General features: G+C 32.7%; 2 protein-coding genes across 2 annotated transcripts; both read right to left on the reverse strand.

Annotated features, from left to right (window-relative positions):
* Positions 1 to 5,970: 5,970 nt before the first annotated feature.
* Positions 5,971 to 7,543, reverse strand: LOC144573556 (uncharacterized). The gene is made up of 2 exons (XM_078323340.1): positions 7,407 to 7,543; positions 5,971 to 6,910 (listed from the first exon to the last, which is right to left on the reverse strand). The coding sequence occupies exons 1-2, from the start codon at positions 7,503 to 7,505 to the stop codon at positions 6,269 to 6,271; spliced, it is 741 nt and encodes a 246-aa protein (XP_078179466.1). The 5' UTR covers positions 7,506 to 7,543; the 3' UTR covers positions 5,971 to 6,268.
* Positions 7,544 to 14,155: 6,612 nt separating this feature from the next.
* LOC144573006 (SAND family protein) lies at positions 14,156 to 18,287 on the reverse strand. Its single transcript, XM_078322661.1, has 14 exons — positions 17,654 to 18,287; positions 17,277 to 17,356; positions 17,097 to 17,168; positions 16,964 to 17,003; positions 16,776 to 16,877; positions 16,561 to 16,682; positions 15,941 to 16,073; positions 15,768 to 15,859; positions 15,574 to 15,655; positions 15,196 to 15,260; positions 14,856 to 15,122; positions 14,675 to 14,766; positions 14,513 to 14,577; positions 14,156 to 14,400 (listed from the first exon to the last, which is right to left on the reverse strand). The coding sequence occupies exons 1-14, from the start codon at positions 18,194 to 18,196 to the stop codon at positions 14,305 to 14,307; spliced, it is 1,851 nt and encodes a 616-aa protein (XP_078178787.1). The 5' UTR covers positions 18,197 to 18,287; the 3' UTR covers positions 14,156 to 14,304.
* Positions 18,288 to 22,025: the final 3,738 nt, after the last annotated feature.

Genomic DNA, 22,025 nt, shown 5'->3' on the forward strand with positions numbered 1-22,025 from the left:
AAACATACACACATTATCCTATAAACATACAGATATTATCCTATAACACATACACATATAATTCTGTAAACATACATATTGTACTTCAAATTATAGCAGTTGAAATTATGGCAGTTGTAGCAGTTAAAAACGCGTCAGAACTAAGCTAAAAATTGAAGGCTTTTATACACGGAGATTTTTGGAGGACTGTAGCCCGAGGGACATTACCTTTTCTCATAAAAAAAAATCAAAACATCTCCGTTTTGGGAGAATTAATTCCACCTTTATCCAGGCCGCAGATTGGCTCTGCGGCCCCACTTTGCATGTTGCAACAACTCAAAACACTCCCACGGCCCGTTAAGTGGTCAATCTGCGGCCTGAATAAAGATAGAATTCCTCCAAAACAGAGGTGTTTTGGTTTATTTCTTTTTTTTATTATAGTATATAAAAAAAAATTCGGAAGAATACACAAATGCTTTTAAATATCCTGCAATTCATTGCATCTGTCAGAATTTCGTTTAAAACAAAATTCTAGGCAAAAGATATGTTGACTTATAAATTATATGCGTGACATTTTAACCAACAAAAGCAAAAAAAAAAACAGAGAAGCATTGACATTTTTGAAATGACAAATTTTCCCCGCAGAAAAAACGATGCCTGGTCGGGCACTGAGGCGACCGTTGCTTCCCGCCATTTCCGAATTTTAACCTCCCATATACTACACAACCGCTTTCAACTGTCAAACCTGATCATGTGTTTTGGAATTTGGACCTATATATATCTCTATTATTTATTAGTCATGTTTCTAATTATTGTGATTTATCACTACATAAAATAAAATAAAATGTTAAGTCAGTTCTATACACATAACGAGGAGTAGGGGCGGTCTCATAGTATCGACTATCGAATTAAATTCGTTCTGATGTTCAATTAAAGCTCTTCTGAGATTCTGACATACTTGATTTGTACGGATCTCGATGCAAAGATGACTCTGATCGGGCATCAGTCCGCCCCAGTTCCATACAATAATGAAATTGGTGGAATAGAGTGAAAAAACATAAATTTTTTTTTTTTTTTTTAAAGTTGGTGGCTTTAAATGTCTATCAATAATTTCATTGATAAAAGACTTATTTATAATCGGTCAAATAACTGCAATTCCTAAATCTACTTTTTTATTCTCATGAAAACCTTTAAATTATTGTAATATTCTAATCTATTTTAATTACCCTATTGTCTATTCCTAACTTCGTTTCATTACTATGACCTTATCTAACAACATCTCATTGTATGAAAATCAGTGTTGTAAATAACGATATGCGGTTGTCGGACGGACAGGGTACCGCCAAGTAATTAATCGAGAATAATCAGCCGATCAGTCAGGAAAATTCATGACGGTTTAGTCACTACTAACGACTAAACGGCCGATTAATCGACCCAAACTGACGTTTTTTACAACACTGATGAAAATAATTAACATTCTATAGTTTAAAAGCTTTTATTAGAAAAAAATATTAGGTGCTAAATCCAGCATTTTGATATTATTTAGATATCCAGTAATTGTTTAAGCACAAATGATAATATTAAATTATCACTCGTGTGAAATAGTTTAAAAGAAGAATAGCATTTTCCATCGTGATTTCACTTTCTTATTTTTTAATAACAAAATTTTAAAATTTATATGTCAAATTAAAATTATTAGATGTAATTTATATTATTTTTTCTGCATGCTTATAAAATTTTTTCATCACTTTTTGGTTTTATTTTTATATGAATCAATAAATTGAAAAATTCAATGTCTACAATTTTATTTGTATTGATGTATTTTTTTGAAGCTCTTGGTACCGATCAAAATAAAATCAAAATATTGTAATCTCTTACGTGTGTAAAGAAAATGATATAGATCAGATCTAAATGTATTACTCTAATGTTTGAGTTTTAAACACCAAGTTATTATTATTTAAAAAATATATAGATATGATAAAAACACAAAAAAAATAAAAGTTTCTGAACTTTTTCAAATATAAAACAGTGCCTGTTTAAACACAAGGGGTCTGTTTTGAGATTCGTGCTATATTAATACTGACGACTCAGATCTATTCAGGGGCGGATTTAGGATTTTCGTTAGGGGGAGGCAAAAAAATATCAAATCGGGTTTAAATAGCTAATTGGATTTAAACCCATTAACTAATTGGGTACTCGATAAAAAAACAATGTTTTGACTTATATTTTTCAATGCTCTGACTTGTATTTTCTGATGTTTTAACTTATAATTCTAATACCAATCATAATTTAAGAAATTCATTTTGATTTTAACACTAATTTAACTCGAAATATAAATCAAACATTCAAAGGGAGGCAAAAAATTTTTCAGAGAGAGATAAAGTTGACCAGTACTGATAAATCACTTCTAAAACTCAAAATTCAGAAGAAGCGATTGTCCCCATTACATTCTGAGTTCCCCTCTGAATCTATTTATACTCAGTTGGATATTGCACTGGATCTGAATTCCCTCCACCAGACAATTTTCTTGCACTCAGTATATATTCCTGATCACATTTGTATATACTTGTTGTTTATACCCTTGGTACGTAGTGACTATATATTATAATTAATTGAACTAGAAGACAGATATCAGTTTGAAAGCCCCATTACCATGCCACGTATACCTACTTTCTGGTTTTAAATAAGTAGCCTTTTGGACCTAAGAATCTATATTCATTTGCCATTTAGCCTATTAATTAATTAGCATCTAGTAGCATTGAAAATTTGAAAGATCGCAGTAAACAGCTTAGACTTACAGAACTAATCGTGCACTAAAAGTTTACGGGGCGGCAACCCTCCATCTTCAATGTCTGAAGAAGAGGAGGATGATGAAGATTTATTACATATGTAGTTCTTAATTTTATGCATATTTTGATGTTTTTGATATTTTCTTATGTTGTTGTTTTAGTTGTGTGCATATTATGATGTTTTGGTATTTATTTTGAATAACTATAGACTTGTCATATTTGATATTGGTACCAATTAGGTACTAAGTCAGATATACTATGATTTCAATGAAATCGGTGGTATATACCACTATTTTTCAAAAAAAAATGTTTATGAGACCGGATTCAGTGTATTACCGAATTCGTTAAGAGTAAAAAAAATTGTTGTTTTTATTAAGATAGTTTAAAAAATCGTTATTTTTATTAAAATTCTGTATTATTGAAAAACAGTGATTTTCAAACTATCTTAATAAATAGTAAAAAAATTAAAAAAAATATAAAATTTGATTTCTAAATACATTTTAATATAGATTGAACATCTAACAGTTTGGATCGACTATTTAGACTTTGAAAATTGAAAAACCGAGTCATTTGTCTTAAAAGTTAGAAAAAACATTTTAAACTTAGTCATTCTCTCTCTGTATGAATATACACACATGGCGTGATAATGGAGCTTTCAAACTGATCCCTCCTCTCTCTCTCTCTTTATACACACACAAATATGTGGTATTAATGTATTATACAAACAAGGATGCTGATTAATACAGTCGAAAATGTAGAACCATATATACCACCGAATATAGATTTTCTATTTAGATTGCAACCGATATAAATATGCAACCAAAATTTAAAACACTGATAGGTGTACATTACAAAGCACCATAACCTTACTCGTATTTTTTTTTTTTGACTGAAAATACCCTCAGGAATCCTTTTATCTTTCTGTAAATTTCATAGATTAAATAAATGGAAAGTTTATTTTGATGATAATATTGAATAATTAAGGATGCTAATTACAAAATTGTTTATCATGATGTGGGACCCAAATATTAAGGGAAGCACATGGATGTCAATTAGGTGTGCGGCGCTCTACCCCTAAAAGTTTCTGTTGCTTTCTATTAATTGTTGAACGTGTCGTCACCGAGAAAAATATACGATACGGCGTAGACACGTGGCAACTGTCCTGACTGAGAGATGCATGAACAATTAACAAACAACATGTCATAGGATGAGAGGAGAACAAAATTTTAATAATGTTAAAAGTCTATATTAATTATAATTAATTAATTAATAATTATGGAAAAAGAGAACATGAACCCTTCTCTTACTTGAAAAAAAAAAATCCAGTTATTTATACTAATCTTAAATTAAAGTTAATTTGGTTAAAATTCCTTTTAAACAACATTATATGTGATGCAGTTTAACGCCACAAACGAACAATTTATGGCTAATGGCATGTGCCTCAGAGCTATACATCTGGCCGTTGAAATAATACAGTGTTGGATTTACAATTTTTGTATTAATTAACAAGCTAGGGGTCTATTAATGAGCTTTAAACTTGGTGCCTTGTTAGTTTTTTTTTTTAAAGCAAATTTTGTTGAATTTACAACCATATATTTTTCAACATTTGTAGGCTAGCAGACATATGAGACACCGCAAGAGACTATCACTTCAAATTAATTACCTATATATTATTAGGCCGGCTGCTTTGCTTAGGATGCAATTTGGATAGGCCTAACATGTCTATGGATACTTGAACTTTTTATATATATATATATAGAGAGAGAGATTGGCTAATATCAAAACGTTTGCACCACGCCTTCCATGCAACCAAGTAATTTTCCGATTTTCAAAGTCTAAATGATCGATCCGAACCGTTAGATGTGTTCTCCATATTAAAATGTGCTTGGAGACCAAATTTTACATTTTTTGGAATTTTTTTACTATTTATTAAGCCACTTTGAAAATCGCTGATCCAACGGTAGCTTCTGATTTTACTGTTTGGTTAAGCCACCGTTGGATCAGCGATTTTCAAAGTGGCTTAATAAATAGTAAAAAAATTCCAAAAAATGTAAAATTTGGTCTCCAAGCACATTTTAATATGGAGAACACATCTAACGGTTCGGATCGATCATTTGGACTTTAAAAAAAAAAAAAATCAGAAAATGACTTGGTTGCACAGGAGGCGTGGTGCAAACGTTTTGATATTAGCCACTCTCTCGCTCTCTCTCTCTCTCTCTCTCTCTATATATATATATATATATATGAGTAAGGCTTTGGGTGCTATGGATAGCATAGAGGACTACGGTGCTATGGCTCAATATTAGAGTTTTCAAAATCCTAACGGTCGATCCGAACCGTTCAACTTGTTCTCCATATTAATATGTGTTTGGAGACCAAATTTTATATTTTATATTTTTTACTATTTTTTTAGATAGGTAGAAAATCAAATATCTGAATGGTGCAGAATTTTTTAGATCAAGTAATTTTCTACCTAGATAAAAAATAATAATTTCTTTTCAAAAAATATAAAATTGGGTCTCCAAACACATATTAATATGGAGAACAAGATGAACGGTTAGGATCAACCGATAGAATTTTGAAAACTCGAATATTGAGCCGTAACACTGTAGCCCTCTATGCTATCCATAGCACCCAAGCCTTACTCTCTCTCTCTATATATGTATAAGAGATTAATTCAAAGGAAAAAAAAAATGGTTTCTAATAAGGAGTTGCTTTTTCTTGGCTTTGTTAATTTTTTACTGCACATGACATGTTAGGTAAAAGGGAAACAATCAGGGGCGACCCAGGGGTAGTTGCTTCTCTTAATTTTGAATTTTAATAGTGATGGGGACGTTTCAATCGGCTTTGTCTTCCTTGAAAGTTTTTTTTTTGTCTCTCTTTGAATATTTAATTTGTAATTCATATTAAATTTAGGATTAAAATGAAAATAATTTTCTTGAATTATGATTTGTAACTAGAATTATAGGTTAGAGAATCCGAAATTAGAAGTCAAAGTATTGAAAGTATAAGTTAAAGTATTGTTTTCTATCGAGTATTTAATTAGTTAATGGATTTAAATCCGAATAGCTATGTAAACCCAATTCGATGTTTTTTTGTCTTCCGATGAAAATTTTGAATCTGTCCCTGAAAACAATGACACTATATATGCAATAGAAGCAAAAATATAAAGAAAAGTTGAGAATCAGAATTTTTTTTTTGAAATACTGGTAATTAAGTTCAGAAATTTTCAATTACAAAAGATCTACAACAACTGAAACAGCTTCAATAAAGAAGCATGTTTATTCGTCTACTCTGATCTTTACAAATGTTTTACAAACATGACAATAGTCACAATAGACAAGAGACAAATGCATCTCAAATTCTCAACACAATCTAAAACTAAATGTGTTAAAAAAAAATGGTGTTTTGCTTACACAATACAAAATGTTGGATGGTTATTTTGTTTCCCGGTATGTGCGCAAAATCATCTGTGCCACCAAAGCAAACTCAATCTCAGCTCAAAAAGTCCGTAACCGCTTTGCACCGCAATCGGTGTATCTTTCATCCAATGGAAACGTGATTTGCCTATTTGTGCACAATTGTGACCCATGGGACCCACCCACCTGAATCTGCACAGGTGGATTTCGCCACCTTGGCAACGGTCCAGCCACCATTAGAGTCTGTAGTAGCGGGCCCGCATTCATGACTGCACGCATTAGCATTCCTTTTTCTGGTAATGGTTTCTTCTTTGCCAACTCCTCTATTATAACCGACCCGTAATCAAATTTTGTAGCAGCTGCAGTACCAGTACCAGTACCAGCAGTGGTAATATTGGAAGACTCGTCATGATAAAAGGATTCGACCGGAGAAGAGACATGTGAGAGGTGGCTGATGCGGGTTTGGGTGTCAGAGTGGCTATCGGATTCGGTCAAACCCGAACTGACGACCGCAGCTTGTTGGTGTTTCTTGGATTGGAGAAATGAGAGGAGTGCACTGAGTTGATCTTTCGTTTCATCTCGTTCCTTTGTCGTTAGCTTGACTAGTTGGATTAGCTTGTTTATGCTCTCTTCTTTTTTCCTCATCTCCTCTTTTGCGGTTGATCGAAGGGTTTCGAGTTCGATTGTGGTTTGTAACAGCTTCTGTTTCAGTTCCTCTGTGTTCTGTTCAAATTGAGACAATTAATTTGAGTTAGATTTAGATAAAGGTTGTCTAAAGATTTTAATTGGAGACTTTAAAGATTATATAATTATAAAAAGCTAATAATTTTTTTAGCTTACAAAGTATAACATTAGTTTTGTTCAGTAAATCATGTAATAAAAAAAAACATATATCAATTAACCTAAAAGTTATTGGTTGATTTTCTTTCATTTTTCTTCGCTTTTTCTTTGCCTTTTCTTTCTTTTACTTTTTTGAAAAGGTCGTCTAGCTATTTCTGTTTCTTTTACTGTTTTTTTTTTTTTTTGAGGAAACTTTTACTGTTTCTCAAAAACAGAGACTAATCAAAGAGAGCAAATTTGACCAAAGTAACTTAGTAAAAAAAAGCAAGCATACGATAATTTTCTCTCTCTTCTCTTCTAGTGATGGCAAATAAATATCTATACAAAAAACTGTGCTATGGTCAAACAAGAAATGGTGAAAAAGGAGAGAAGAAATAACCTGAGAATAGTGATGATCATTATTATTGTGACCCCAAAATGAAGCAACCCCATCCATGGCAAAGTCTCCTATACCCCATGGCAACGACTCAAGAGCCATTTTTCTTCTTTCTCTTTTTCTTTCTTGTTAGAGCAGAGAGGAAGGAAGGGAGTTGTGCTTTGACAAGAGTAGCTCTATATATAATGGGCTCAGGAGAGGAGAGGTGTCATAGGTTTCTTTTTAATTTTCTTTTAAATTCAATAAATGAGCGAGAAAACAATGGGAATGTTGAACAAGCCAATAGGTGCTCGCCATTTGGGTATCCTGTCTTTTAATTAATAAAGTAGTCAAATTAGCAGGAATCTATCTCTTTTCTGTGGGACCCGGCCTTTTTTTTTTTTGTCTTTCCAGACGTCGCATCAAGAGGTCTAAGCAGAGCAGGATACAGAGCAGTTTTGGTTTCATACAGCACACGGATTATAGAAGCAAAACAAAGCTGTATATGATTTGTGCGCTACATAAAACTAAAACTGCTCTGTTAAGATCTTTACTCAAAAATTGGTTTGGGTTAGTGACATTATTGTATTTCTATATTCTAATTTTGATGAAGACATTTTTTATTTATTTATTTGAACCAGTCATTTAATCGTATTTTTTTTCCCTCCCAAATAGGCAGTTCATGTCGTTGTCTTCATTAGCAATACTTGTTTCCATAATAAGAGCAAAATGTACATTCACTTTAATTAATTAAAAAGTTTTAAAGATTGAAAAATATATTCATATTATCATTCTGAGACACCAAACACACTTGATCTTTGATGAATGTACCGATAGAAAATACATATTCTTAGGAGTAGAACTAGGGTGTTCTTAAGCTCACCAAAGTGTTTGGTGAGCTTGACTCAAAAATCCGTTAAATCGGTTTCAAATGACGAATCCGAACCGTTGGAACCCGCCTATTTTACGTGTGATGCGTCTACATGTGAAAATTTTAAATTTTTGAATTAGTTTAGTATAAAGTCAAGCGGTCAAAACATGTTCAAAAAATGAATGCACTAAAATTAATTTATTAACCTTATAATTTTGACCAATTGACTTTATACTAAACTAATTCGAAAGTTTAAAAATTTAATATGTAGACGCATCACACGTAAAATAGACGGGTTCCAACGGTTCGGATTCGTCATTTGAAACCGATTTGACAGGTTTTTGAGTCAAGCTCACCAAACACTTTGGTGAGCTTAAGAACACCCTAGTTCTACTCTATTCTTAGTTTGAAATTCATTAGATCAAAATAATTAAATAATAGAAAGAAATAACTCTAATAATTAACAGTAGACATACACATGATATGATTAAAAAAGAATATAAAACCAACAACTTTTATCTAGAATATAAAGTAATATCACCAGGAGGAGCGGATCCACACACAGTTAAGTGGAAAAATACAAATCCAGTATCACTTTACTTCTTTCTGGAAATTGTTTTGGCCTTTCTTGTAACTGAAAAGTCTGTTAATGAGAAATTTTATTAAAATTTACAGGTCAGGACCAACTTTGTTGTTTTCTAATATGTTCAATGATATTATTTTGTTATTTTTTATTATGTAAAACTATGTTATTTTTATTGATTTTTATTGTATTGGCTTTGTTTTATGTAATACTCGATTAATTAATGAATTTGAATATGATAAACTATCTTAATTCGATTTTTGCTCCTCTTTGACAAAAATTATGCATCCACCCCTAACTATCATTATCATCTTGTTAACCAATGTATTATTATTTGGTGCAATTTCGCCTGTGTAGTTTCTACACAGTCTGTCCCAAGTCAGGAAAAATAAGGATGGTTCGTGATAGGCTTGGCGAGCTAGCGGTAAAAAAATAACTTTCTTTATGAAAATAAAACCCTCACAAATTGTGTGAGAATAGTACTAAGATGGGTGACCTCCTAAGAAGTTTCTGTGTTGCTGATTCCGATTGAGTTTTATTTCTTGCCTATCCTAGTTTGCTTAGGAATAAAAGCTTTGAAGAAGATGAAGAAGATTATTATTTGGTGCAACGATACCAACGCGCCAGTAACCCGGTCAAATCAAGATAATATTCATGACAGTGCTGTCACATGCAAACATTATCCTTACAGAAAAAAAAAAAGTGAAACAGATAAGTTTTTAAGGTTGAACTTAATATATAATAATAATGTTTTAATTATTCCTATTTATTCACCGATAAATTAACAAAGGGTTGCATGCTTCCTGCGTCTGTTGAAGTCAAATTTTTCCTAAGACAGCTTTCTTTCTTTTGTTTTAGATACCAACCTAATCATATGTATTCATGTGCATTCTCACCCCACCAATGATGAAATTCAGCTATGAAATGAAATCCGATTTTGTAATGTAATAAATATCATATTTAATTTATTTAACACAACCAGCATTTGCCACGTATAGCGTTGTGAGGTGAGACCGTCTTTGTTTTTTTCATCATAAATAAAGTGATTGGTTGATTAAGCATTGAGCTCAGGGAATCTGTTGAACTTGTTCATATATTGCAAAGGGGATGTATCTCAACCAGACAACCACCATTTATTAAAAATAAAATAAATTAACAAGCGCCGTATCTAGCACACTATGCGGCTATGGGCTATGGCAAGGTGCTAAAAGACAACGTTAGATGGAGCCATATAACACCTCGAGCAAATAGAACCAAACATTTACATCATTTTTTTTTTTTTGGGGGTATATATTACAAGTAAAAACGAATGTATGTGCTTGTTAACTACCATTAATTCTTGTAAAATAAATTTTAGATCAATAGATTTTATATTTTTAGATAAATATCAGACCCATTTGCTTATTATCAGTTGAATTTACTAGCTATACATCAAATAAAATGGTTGATTTCTAAGCTAGCAAAATTTTCATTATCATTATCATTGTAAAAATTTATCAATAACGTGACATGACAAACGGCGGACATAATATTAATAATAACAGCGACTTAGGTGGGACCCACCGGTCGGAGCGCTGCAAACGTTTTGCATTTTGTCGTGTTGCAGAATGCAGAATGCAGTGGTGCCGATGCAGCACATGGGCGTTAGGTGCATGTCATCTTTCTCCTCTACTATTGGCCCATGTGGCAGCACAGGAGCAAAAGCAATGCACGTGTGGCAAACAATGAGGACAAGGATTGGTGCACGTGTCATTGTCCCCGCGAGGAATCACCCATGCCTGACCCCTCAATGCAATACGTGCCAATAGGGAAATAAGGGGTGGCAAAAGAGGGATCCGTATCCTCCCAGCTACTTCGACTCCAGCTTCCAGCCGGATCAAATTCAATATGTGGAGATTGTAGGGGTCTGTTTTGAAATTTGTGTCAGGCTAAGATAACCGTTCGATTGTAATTATCCTCAGTTAGATAACTTGAGTGTGAATTCGCAAAAAAGCGCATAGCTTTTGGTTCGATCGTAACTCGCACCTGACTTACTTGCTAACAGGCGTGTGCGTTATTGGACCGAGTTATTAATGAGCTAGCTCGCCATTAGCTCAGTTCAAAATTAACGAGTTCAAGCTGATTAGACTTATCTTGCTCGCCAGCTCGGCTAGGCATCAATTTCTAAATTTGTATGAATTTATGTACATTTTATATTGTCCAGATCGGTCTAACTCGATTCAGTTCAGTTCAAAAAGTTCATAAAATTTATTTTCTTCTTGAAACAAAATCCAGTCAGACCCAGTGAGCCAACTCGATCCAGTTTGTGATGATTTCAAGCTAAAATTTCAACTCGGACCTCTAAAGTTAATTCACTCGTGACTCAAACGAGACAACTCGTAATGAGTTCAAGTTAGACCTAACTTGTAGCCACCCCTACGTGCGAAAATGTCGCACGTGCCTCCCTGTAGAAGTTACTTCTTCATCTATTTCAAATAAAAATAAATAATAATGTTTTTAAAATTTATCACGAAACGGTATTGATTATGTAATATAATTTAAGTATTACATAATATGTTTTTGCGTAATTTTTTTTTTTCAATTGAAAATGACATGTCATAACACATGGTGCAAACTAATCCTATCACTTGACAAACTTTATTAACATTATTATTTTATTTTAACATTATTATTTTATTTTTAAATTTGTAAATAAAAAACTAAAAGTGATATCATTAATTTATGACGTGACTAATTAATTATTATTTTAGTCACATCACATAACATGAGTCCAATTTGAATATGTCATAGAGAGTACCATCACGCCATGTTTTTTTGTTTGTCATGTGAACATCATTTCGTAATTGTTTTCATGTAGAATTTAGGGTTAATTTAGACATCTCTAATTTCTTATTTACCTCTCAAGAATTGAATTTATCTTGTTTACCACTTAACTCTTATAATGATTTCTAATTTATCCACTACTTAACTAAATCAAAATTATCTCTCTTAAATTATAAAAAATCTTGATTAACTATTGATTAAGAAAAACCCCTGGATTAACCATTCCTTTTCACTTAATTTGTCTAATCGTGTTACAAAAGAAAAACATTTTATGACTTTTGACTTTTGAATTTGGTTGGGGTACATTGTTATCAAGGCTGACCAATTCCAACGTCCATCCAAGACTTTCCATGGCCTTGCTTCATTCTATTATTGTTCAATTGGTAATATATTTTCAAGATTCTCTCTTTACTTTAAAAAAAAGATTCTCTCTTTACTAAATGCCAGTTAGGGGTGTTCATTGGATCTGGTTTAATTGGTTTTGAACTGAACCAAATTAGTTTGGACTAAACGGTACGTTTTTTTGGTTTAATGGTTCTGTTCGATTTGCTTTTTAAAACCGAGTTATATCTTCGGTTCGGTTGGGTTTGACAATTTTCAAAACTGAAATAACCGAACCGACCGAACTTTTATATATTATGAATTTGGTCTCAAGCGTTCTAGTTTATTTCTAAATCAATTACTTTAAATACTTCATTTATTTCTTAATACCCCGTTTTATTTCTTAATATACTTCGGTTTATTATAAATTAATTGCTTTAAATAAAAAATTAATATATTTCGGTTTGAACCAAACAAACCATAATAAAACTTTTGTTCGGTTCAATTCGGTTGCAATGCCAAATCAGTTCGATTCGGTTCTATTTTTGAAACTGAATTATACTTCGGTTTGTCTAGTTCGGCTCGGTTTCAACCGAACCAAACCAATGAACACCTCTAATGCCAGCAGCACTTGCTCCCAAGAGACGAAGAGATGCGACCATTAATTGATGTTCTGTTTTCTTTTATAACAGGAAGAGACGAAGAGCTTCGTATCAGGATTTTTGCTCCAAAGAGATCTCGACGTAAATGTAAAATGAAAATGAAGGGTTAACTCAAGGGTTTTTCTTAATCAAAGGTTAATCAAGATTTTTTATAATTTCATAAGAGATAATTTTGATTTAGTTAAGTAGTGAGTAAATAAGAAATGATTGTAAGAGTTAAGTTGTAAAAAAGATAAATTCAATTCTTAAAGGGTATTTAAGAAATTAAAGCACATAGAAAATTATCCCTAGAATTTATTGTTGTCCCGTTTTTGCTTTAATGCCACAAGAATTCCAATCCGCTGCAATTCACGATTCATATCACAACTACGACAGTTGTTCAATTCGCAATGTAATAATTAAAAAACTTCCATAAGAAATCATATTATGATCTAATGTGTTCGATTAAAATCGTACCATTCTAATTGCGTGTCATGAACTTGCCAGTCTAAAATATGACAATAAATGAGAACCAATGGTAATAAAAAAGAAAACAACAACTATGATGTGATATAGTTATAGTCTCCAACCTCTATCGACTTGAGGCTATCATGATTCATGAGGCATTTTGTGAAGAAAAACGGTGGCGTCCATTGTACCATTACCAGAACTTAGTACAGGACCCGTGCTGTCGACCTTTAAAGCGACCGTAACCCAAAACACAAGTCATGATCTCTGCAAAGAAAAAGGGAAGAGAGGAAAGGGACCAATCTATTGATAGGCTTAGCTTAATAATCTAGCTAGTACATTTTTTTTCTCCATTTTACTAGTTACTTTCCACTCGGAAAGATGGTGCTTTTCAAATCTTTTAAATAATGTTGCACACTCTGTCTCTCTCACATGCCCTGTCCGGTTATTTTTGAATGCCGATTTGCATATGCATTGGTTGAGTAATTAGAAGTTAAACATTTAATTAAATAGTACCAAAACAGAACCTTATCTAGACACATAATAGATAGTTACAAGGCCCAATGGGCTTCTAATTTTATATGTTTTTATGATGCTGGAGTTGGAGGGCTCAGAAGTTGAAGAAATGATGATTTTGTGAATTCTATTAGTTGCAGGGTCCTTTTTGCATAAGTTGGAATAGGTATAAGTTGTTTTAGCTGTCTACTGTTATGTTTGTGTTGAATGGTGTCTTTTATGACTGCTGCTTTTGTTAATATTGTTTTAATGCCAAGTTTGTTAGGTGGCAAATTCCTTTTGTTTGTAGTTGGTACCATAATGGTACCTACCAGTCTCAAAAACAGTTTAAAAGGTTTTCCTTATATCAATGGAAATGTGGGATTGATTCCACTCGTATAAAAAAAAAAGTAACATCAAACTTCAAATTTAATTGTTCAAGCACAATGACCATAGTACTTCGTGACTACTCCAAAGCAAAATCTGATAGGTGCAGATTGCATCCTTTTTAAGGAAAATGAATAACAGAGGGGGTCGAGGGCGGTTAAAATGCCGCAGAAGAAAAATCTTATTTTACGCTCAGAGAAAAATTACATTAAACTAGGAAGCTCCTGTTACAGACTTTAAGTCTGAATAAAAGGACAGAAGAAATGAGGTTGTAAATTACATCAAACCTAACAAATATAAGTAATAATATAGTTAATTTGTCTGAGAAAGAGATCACCAGGAAAAGGTGCTTTCAGCATACAAGAATATCTCGTTTTCCAAATCCCTGACCCACTGGCACACTCTGTTGCACACTTTTATTGCCTGAGACTGAAAAAAAAATTGCATAACAAAAATTTAGCCCAAAGATAAGCTAGCATTGTAATCAAACATCCTCACAAGGAATTCACAAATTGATTAATAGAAAATTAAAAAATTTAACCTTATCTGCTAGAGGATCAAAAGTCGCATAAAGCTCAAAATCTTGTGTAATCCAGCAAAATAGCACTGAAGAGACAATAAGAAAAGAGTTGCTGTAAAATTTAAACACATAAAACTGTTAGAGGAATCAAGTATCAGATTTGCTCAGCTCAAAATAAAGTACCATAGTCTTGGTCCCTTCTGAACTGGGTCTTGTGCGTATCAGTCCCCTTGTCATGCATTGAAGCATACATTTTTTGGTATGCCCTGTACAATCTGCATGCATACAATCATTTAAGAACAAAGAAAAACCAGCAAAGGAGAAATAAATAGAATAAAGGAAAAAGTTATAGAAGCTTGATTACCTCTTTTGCTGATTAGGGTTCTTCAAAGGAGCAGAAAAATCTGACGAGACAAACTGGTTGAGGTACACGCTCCTATACATGAAATGGCAGAGCCCAGCAGACCCACCAATGGTCCTCTGTGTAGATATAGATTCTGTGTTGATTCTTTCAACGGGTAGGCGGGTTGGTTCAGAAGGGAGATCTTCAATCCGGAGTCCACTTTCAAGCATGGATCTCTGAATCTCACTCAGCACATTTGACTTTGCAAGGACATTCTGGACTCGAACGCTGAGTATATAGAAGGAAAAAATTGTAAATTTGCAATTTTTTTTTTCTTTTCATTTTCAGGCAAGCAGCTTACCGGCAGTCTTTCAGATGGTAGAATGAATCTGATCTGGCTGTAAGCAATACCAAGTAGGTATCCAGCTGTTAAATCAACAATAGAAGTCAATTTAAAGGATATGTATCTTGTAAAGTGTCAATAATAATCATGTAAACCCCTGCACAATAAGAGTTATCATGTAGACCTAAAAAAATATTAAGATATCACATATAACCCAAAAGACGAGAGATAACCTATGTGCTCATCCTACCAGGATAATTTAGAGCATTAGAGCGAGGTCAACCAGATCTTTGCAGCAACATATTTGGTACTTTGATTTTTTTAGTACAGGCATCAACAAAGTTGTCTGTAACTTAAAAAATATAACTTACAAAATCAAAGTGCAAAGTCACTTACATCAAGAAAATGTACATAAGCATACAGAAATGCCATTGGATTGTATCTTGGCAGGCAAATAGGCGAAAAAGATTCAGATGTCCTTGAAGGTAACACAAATCAATAATACGTCAAAATTTGCCATTGTTTAAGATAGTAAGTCTTAAAGTTACTATGAAGAAACCCATTATAATTGCACAAACAGATTATCTTACCTGAAAGATTCAGAGGATAATATGAAATTGGCAAGTAGGAAAATATCATCGGAATGGAGAGATGCCTTTTGTGCTCCCACTAGACTTACAACCTAACAACATAACAACGAAAAAACTAAGTGCAAGTCAAGAAAACTATATATCTTCATTTCAACTTCAGGTTTTACACATACCTTGTGCTTGCACATCAAAATAGCGAAAAGAATTCCTGACTCAGCAACATCTTGCAAAATAGCACTAGCAGCTTGTCTTGTAGGATATGAGAGAGGTAGACATGTATATGCATGAAGGAATGTTGCTGGATTCCTACAAAAAATGTTTTTTTGTTTACCAATCATCCTAGCTCTAGACAAGTGTACGAGTAATGAGCTTCTTACATATTGCACCGATTTTATCTGTAAGTTAAAATAGCAGTACCATTTATTATAATTTCAGTCAAATCCACACCTTTTGTATTGTTTCAAAGTAACATAACGTTAAGTCAGACAAACAAAGTCAGATTAACCCCAAACTTTCTGTAAGGATGCAAAAAAATATCCAATGCTCTTTTTATTTTTCTTGATTCAAGTTCAGTTTAAGTTCAGGGAAAAAAATCTAGCATCTCTAGGGCACAAAATGAACTGCATTTAAGGAATTAACCTACAGGGTCACACTAAGCTAACACGTCGATGATTGCTGCAATTAGCTCAAAGTCTCAGCCATTATAGCAGAGATGTGGGAATTTACATGCATATAAGGTATTATTCATGCAAATTACAAGAGAAAGCTTTAGAATAAGTCTGCGTGTACAAACCAGCTAAAGGAGTGAATAAGAGAAGAAAAAACTGCATCAGTCCCACCAAGCAAGGGAGCCATGTCAAATTTTGGGTTCTTCTCAAAGCATCTATCAACCGACTTTGTCAAAATTAGCAACATCTGCAACCAAATTCAAAAATAAAATTTGATGTAGACAAAAAATTAGAAAGTTGAAAAATAAATAAACCATGTTAATGAAACTAAGTCTTTTACCTGCCCATATAGGAGCTCAAGTTGACCCCTCAATGCTTCAATTGGCTCGTCAGTGCAACTAATGCACACCAAGTATATTGGACCTTTCACAAGAAATATTATCTGCACACAATGAACTGCTTAAAATGTGTATGATTGAACAAAGTTCTGATTTTACAAGATTAGTCTGAACTCAGGAGTCACAATACCTGGTGTTTCCCAGCTCTTACAAATTTGATACTATCGCCACTGTATGATTAAAAAGAAAACAAAATTAGACATCATAAGAGATTTCAGATAACTTTAGAGCTGCACAAATACAGAATGATTCGTAAAGTGCACCTATTTTGAACAAAGGAAATGATAGCTTGTAAAGTTGCAGAAAATCCTGCTAGTTTGTGTTCATCTCCATACCTGAAATTGTGACCAGAAACAACAGCTTAAATTTAAAACGGTAACTGATTTTGTTGTTCGATTAATTGCTAATTTTTTCACAAATAAGAAAAAGAAAGATCTTGTTACCTAGAATATATAGGTTTACCAGAGTTGCTCAAAATGAAGAAATGCTTCTTCCTCTTTCTCCATGAATCAGAACCATCATCCTGCATTTATTTATTTTCATAGACAAACCATGCATGATGAATCGACACTACAATAGCATTAATCAATCCAAAAGTTTTAAATAGAATTACATACATAAATTAGGTTATAATCCTCTTCCTTACAATTTAACGGCAAATACAATGTACACGAGTTAATTAAGTATGATCAGCACTTGGCATCAGTGAAGTTTGGAAAAAAAAAAAGCTCAATCAGAGAGCTATTCATGCAAATTAGTAGCGTTCACAATGTCAATGCTAGCTTGGGCACTTTGAAACGAAACAAATCAAAACACATACCTCGTGAAAATACTTCTTTTCGCGTCCCCAATCCGAATTTCCTTCAGTATCCACTTCAACCTCTCCACTGGAGGTGACGCTGCTTCCCCTCTCCGCGGCATACCCACTGCTACTGGGACTAGGTGGGCCGTCGCTCCGATTCGCCCATGTTACAACACCGCCACCGCCACCGCCACCGCCACTGCTACTTCCCAAACCCCCATCCTCCTTCTCCTCCTCGACAATTTCGATCTCATCACTCGCCGACGTATAGAAATCAGCCGGGAGGGATCCATTGCTGACATGTTTCTGGCGGAAGTCTTCACTGGGGGGGTCTTGTAGCGTTAGCGAATTGAGGCGCTCTGGGACAGAAGATTCCGGTTCAATGGTGTTGTGCTCTACGGACTCGGGGGTTTGGGTCGGGCTTATGTCTGAGTCGGCCGGAGGTGGATCGTCGTGCTCGGTGGTGTCGGTTCGGTTTTGGTTCGGGTCAGCGCGAGATGGTTCATCCGATTCAGAGGCTGGGTACTGGTCTTGGACCGGCTCGTCGGGATTGGAATCCATGGCGACTGGCGACAGAAGGGGAGGTAGAGAGATTGGACTTCGTAGTATAATAAATCCTACCGGTCGGTCGTTCTCGAATTCGGATCCTCTGAGATATCTCATATTTTGCGTAACTTTTTGGAGAATCTCAAACGTTCAAATACATTCTGCACGAATCTCAAACCTCAAATAATACTGGCTTCCGCTCTATCCTCGAATAGGCACCGGACACGTCGTTCACGCAAAATATGAGGTATCTCAGAGAATACGAACTCTTCGTCTCTCCCTCGTTTTTCCGAATGTGTATCCTCTGCATTAACTCAAAAGGGAATCTTTTGAGTTAATGAATTTCAACCGTCCGATTTTAAACGGAGTCAATCCGGCTCCTACCTAAAATATAGGACTTTAATACTAGTGCGAATCTTGAAAGAGATCGGATGGTTGAGATTCATTAACTGAAAAAATTCCATTTTGAGTTAATGCAGAGGATACGAATTCCGTTTTTCCTCGGTCAGAGTTGCGTTTTACTGGAAAGTGGGACCGCACTGGCATCCGGGATCCATTCTTGATAAAATATTGACAGAGCTATTTAACTTAACGCATGCTGAAAAAGTCAAAATAATTCTGTCAATATCTCTCTATCTTTATAGAATTTATGATCACTGAAACAGTTATTTCTTTATCCAACCCGAACTGTACCCATATTAATTTCAATCCAATTCATACGGTTTAATAACATAAAAAGAACATCATTTTGATGTCAAGTCAGAATTCTGATCGTTATTAATTCATCATTTTGAGCACAAATAATAATTTTGTTGGCTGTCCACTAACAAATGTGAGCTATAATTTTATATAGTTCACACGTAATACAAATAAGAGTTGATATTTGCAATTTAAAAAAAATTTCTCAAATTTTTTTTTTAATAAGAATTAATATTTGAAATTATGTAGTTATCACTTCTTTAATAAATTAATTAGCATTTATGATTTATGATTTATGAACAACATAGTTAGCACTTCTTTAATAAATTAATTGTGAACAAATTTATGAATAACAAATGAAATTTACTTTAATATAACCATAAAACGGCATGTGTGTGCTCATTAAAAAAAGGTAGTGGCTCATTAAACTTTCTATGTAATTCGGCCTTTTTTTTATGTTATTTTATACTATGTTAATATATTTTAAAATTGTTATGTTACTTTATATGATATTCAGACTTTTTAAATTATGCTATGTTATGTTTATGTTATTTATATTATTATTGTTTCTACGTTGATAATCTATTTTGGTTGTTAAATAACGTGGTCGAGACTATAAATTGATGATAATTCGGCACCTAATGGATGTTAAATATTAGCACCTGATGATTATAAATTGATGATAATTCGACACCTAATCTATTTTGGTTGTTAAATATTGTTGCTTCATAATTATATTAAATAAGACAATTCGGCACTTAATGGCTTTCATTTAATATAGACATATACGAATTTTTTCAAACTCTTTATTCATTAGTTTTTACTATTATTAATTTTTTTACTATTCCGATATCCCTCAAAATTTATCATGACGATCAGAATCACCAAAAAACCATAATATAATATAAAAACTCTTATTTAAATTCATAATTTCTCCATTTCTTCTATCTATTATAATATTCTTTTAAAAAAAAAACATATCAATGAATAGTGAAAAATGTACTTAGTCAAATATATTCTTGATTTGTATATTAAGTTTGTGCTAATATATTTTTGTAGCAAAGAAAAAACACACAAAAATTAAAAAGAAAATTATATGATGGTATCAGGTCATAGTAATGATCCTTTTTTTATTATTTTTTTTCCGATTTTTTGTCTAATGAGAAGTCCCACTTTTAGAATTTTATTTTTTCCAATTATTTTTATCTAATTTGATGATCCACATTTAGAAATTCTTCTTTTCAGTTTTTGCTCTCATTTGGAGTCCCACATATATATATTTTTTTCTTTTTCTAGATGAGATTGTGGTATGATTTAGTTTCCATGCAGGCGTTCAATCTGTCACTTTGCCTTCTCATTTTTAAAATTCTACCATATAATTTCTCATTTTTAATTAATTTCTTTTTGTGTTTTCTATAAATAAAATTTCGGCGCAAGAGAGATACTTGACAATATCTGCCAAATTTTCACAAAGAGAAAGAGAGAGAGAGTGACAAGAGAGAGAGTAGTACAATATCTGAAGATCCATAAATTTAATAACATGTGCAAAATTTCTATGGTTCACTGCAAAAGCTACAATAAGTTGCATTTCTAGTTACAAAGTAACAACAGCACGGGGTTCGAAAGGCGCTATTTTCGTGTTAGATCTTTCATCTCAAATAACACTTGTATACAAAGGTCAAGCAAGATTTTCAGGTTATGATTTATGAGGGTCAAATATAAATGAAGACTAGTCATATAAATTTTTTATGCTGCTATTGAGAATCAATATTACCATATTTATAACATTTTATTCTAGACTATATAGAAAATCATGTATAAGTATAAAAATTTTCAAAATAAATGAGTATCAATTGACTCTAATTTTTTGAATATAGCTCTGCCTTTGCTTGTATGCATGAGATCACCAAAAAATTAAAATAGGGAATAAAATTAAATGAGATTTTTCTATTTTTTTCCTTCCATTCTCAATATCAGTATCTCTCGCAGTCTCGCTCTCTGTCTCTGTGATTGGTACATCAACATCAGAATTTTTTTGGAACAATGAAATGTGCCTACGGGCTTATAAGCACGCATCTTTCTCTCGCTCTCTGATTCAATTCGCATGTCAGTATATAATTATATATAGAGAATGAGGTCTTAGCCGAACTAAGATAACAGAAAGTAGAGTGAGTCTATGGTACTATGCATATTACGATTTGTTACTGTGTTACGGCTCTATATTTGAGTTTTCAAATCCTAACGGTCGATCCGAACCGTTCATCTTGTTCTCCATATTAATATGTGTTTGGAGACCAAATTTTACATTTTTTTGAAATTTTTTACTATTTTTTTAGATTTATTGAAAATCACTGCTTTTGAGAAGAAAAAGGTTGTATATGACAAGACTTATTACGTGGAGAATTATGTATAGACTTTTGTGTATTTATGATTTATTCTTTTAAACAATTATGTGTTTGAGCATTATCAGACAATTAACACAATATTTTTAATTTTTTTTTTCAAAATGCTGAATTTTAATATTGATCGTCGGAGGTTTGTTTAATTACGAAACAAATATATAATTTCTATATAGTTATTCAATTCTAAATAAAGTATAATACTATAAAACATCTTGGTGAAAAAAATTATTCCAACGATATTTTCTCTAATAATTGTAAAAATTATTTAGTTTTTAATTTTATAAATTTTGAGCGTAAACTAATTTATTTCTAACATTTTTAATAATCTATAAATTTATATTTGTATTACATTGTTTAATATATGTGATAATTTTTATTATATAAAACATTCTTATCTTTATAATAGTTTTTATATCTCATAAATATATAAACATATAAGTATTTAAAAACCAGTGATTGATCCATCGGTCTGATCAGTGTACTGTCGATATTCGGTCTAGTTCTGATAACATTGATTTAATTAAATCATATAGCAAGGTGACCACACACTCTAGCGAGAGTCACCCCACAAAATCATTTCAATTTTATTGAAGCCAAATCCATCTGATTAAATTTTTAATTCTTCTTAAGGAACACTTATTCGTTTTTGATACTAAGATTAAGAATAAAGACTTAATATGAGTAAAATATAAATTATAGTGTATAAATAACTAATTAAGTATCCTTATATATATATTTGTTCT

The sequence above is a fragment of the Carex rostrata genome, chromosome 21 (genome assembly GCF_964058835.1).
Source record: "Carex rostrata chromosome 21, lpCarRost1.2, whole genome shotgun sequence".
NCBI classification, from domain to species: Eukaryota; Viridiplantae; Streptophyta; class Magnoliopsida; order Poales; family Cyperaceae; genus Carex; species Carex rostrata.

What these genes read in the sequence shown, in the direction of transcription:
- LOC144573556 (XM_078323340.1), bottom strand. Translation starts at nt 7,505, where the DNA reads ATGGCTCTTGAGTCGTTGCCATGGGGTATAGGAGACTTTGCCATGGAT. An exon ending in ATGATCATCACTATTCTCAG is followed by an intron (nt 6,911 to 7,406) that starts GTTATTTCTTCT and finishes CAATTTGAACAG; the next exon opens with AACACAGAGGAACTGAAACA.
- LOC144573006 (XM_078322661.1), bottom strand. Translation starts at nt 18,196, where the DNA reads ATGGATTCCAATCCCGACGAGCCGGTCCAAGACCAGTACCCAGCCTCT. An exon ending in AAAAGAAGTATTTTCACGAG is followed by an intron (nt 17,357 to 17,653) that starts GTATGTGTTTTG and finishes AAATAAATGCAG; the next exon opens with GATGATGGTTCTGATTCATG. An exon ending in TAAGAGCTGGGAAACACCAG is followed by an intron (nt 16,878 to 16,963) that starts GTATTGTGACTC and finishes CATTGTGTGCAG; the next exon opens with ATAATATTTCTTGTGAAAGG.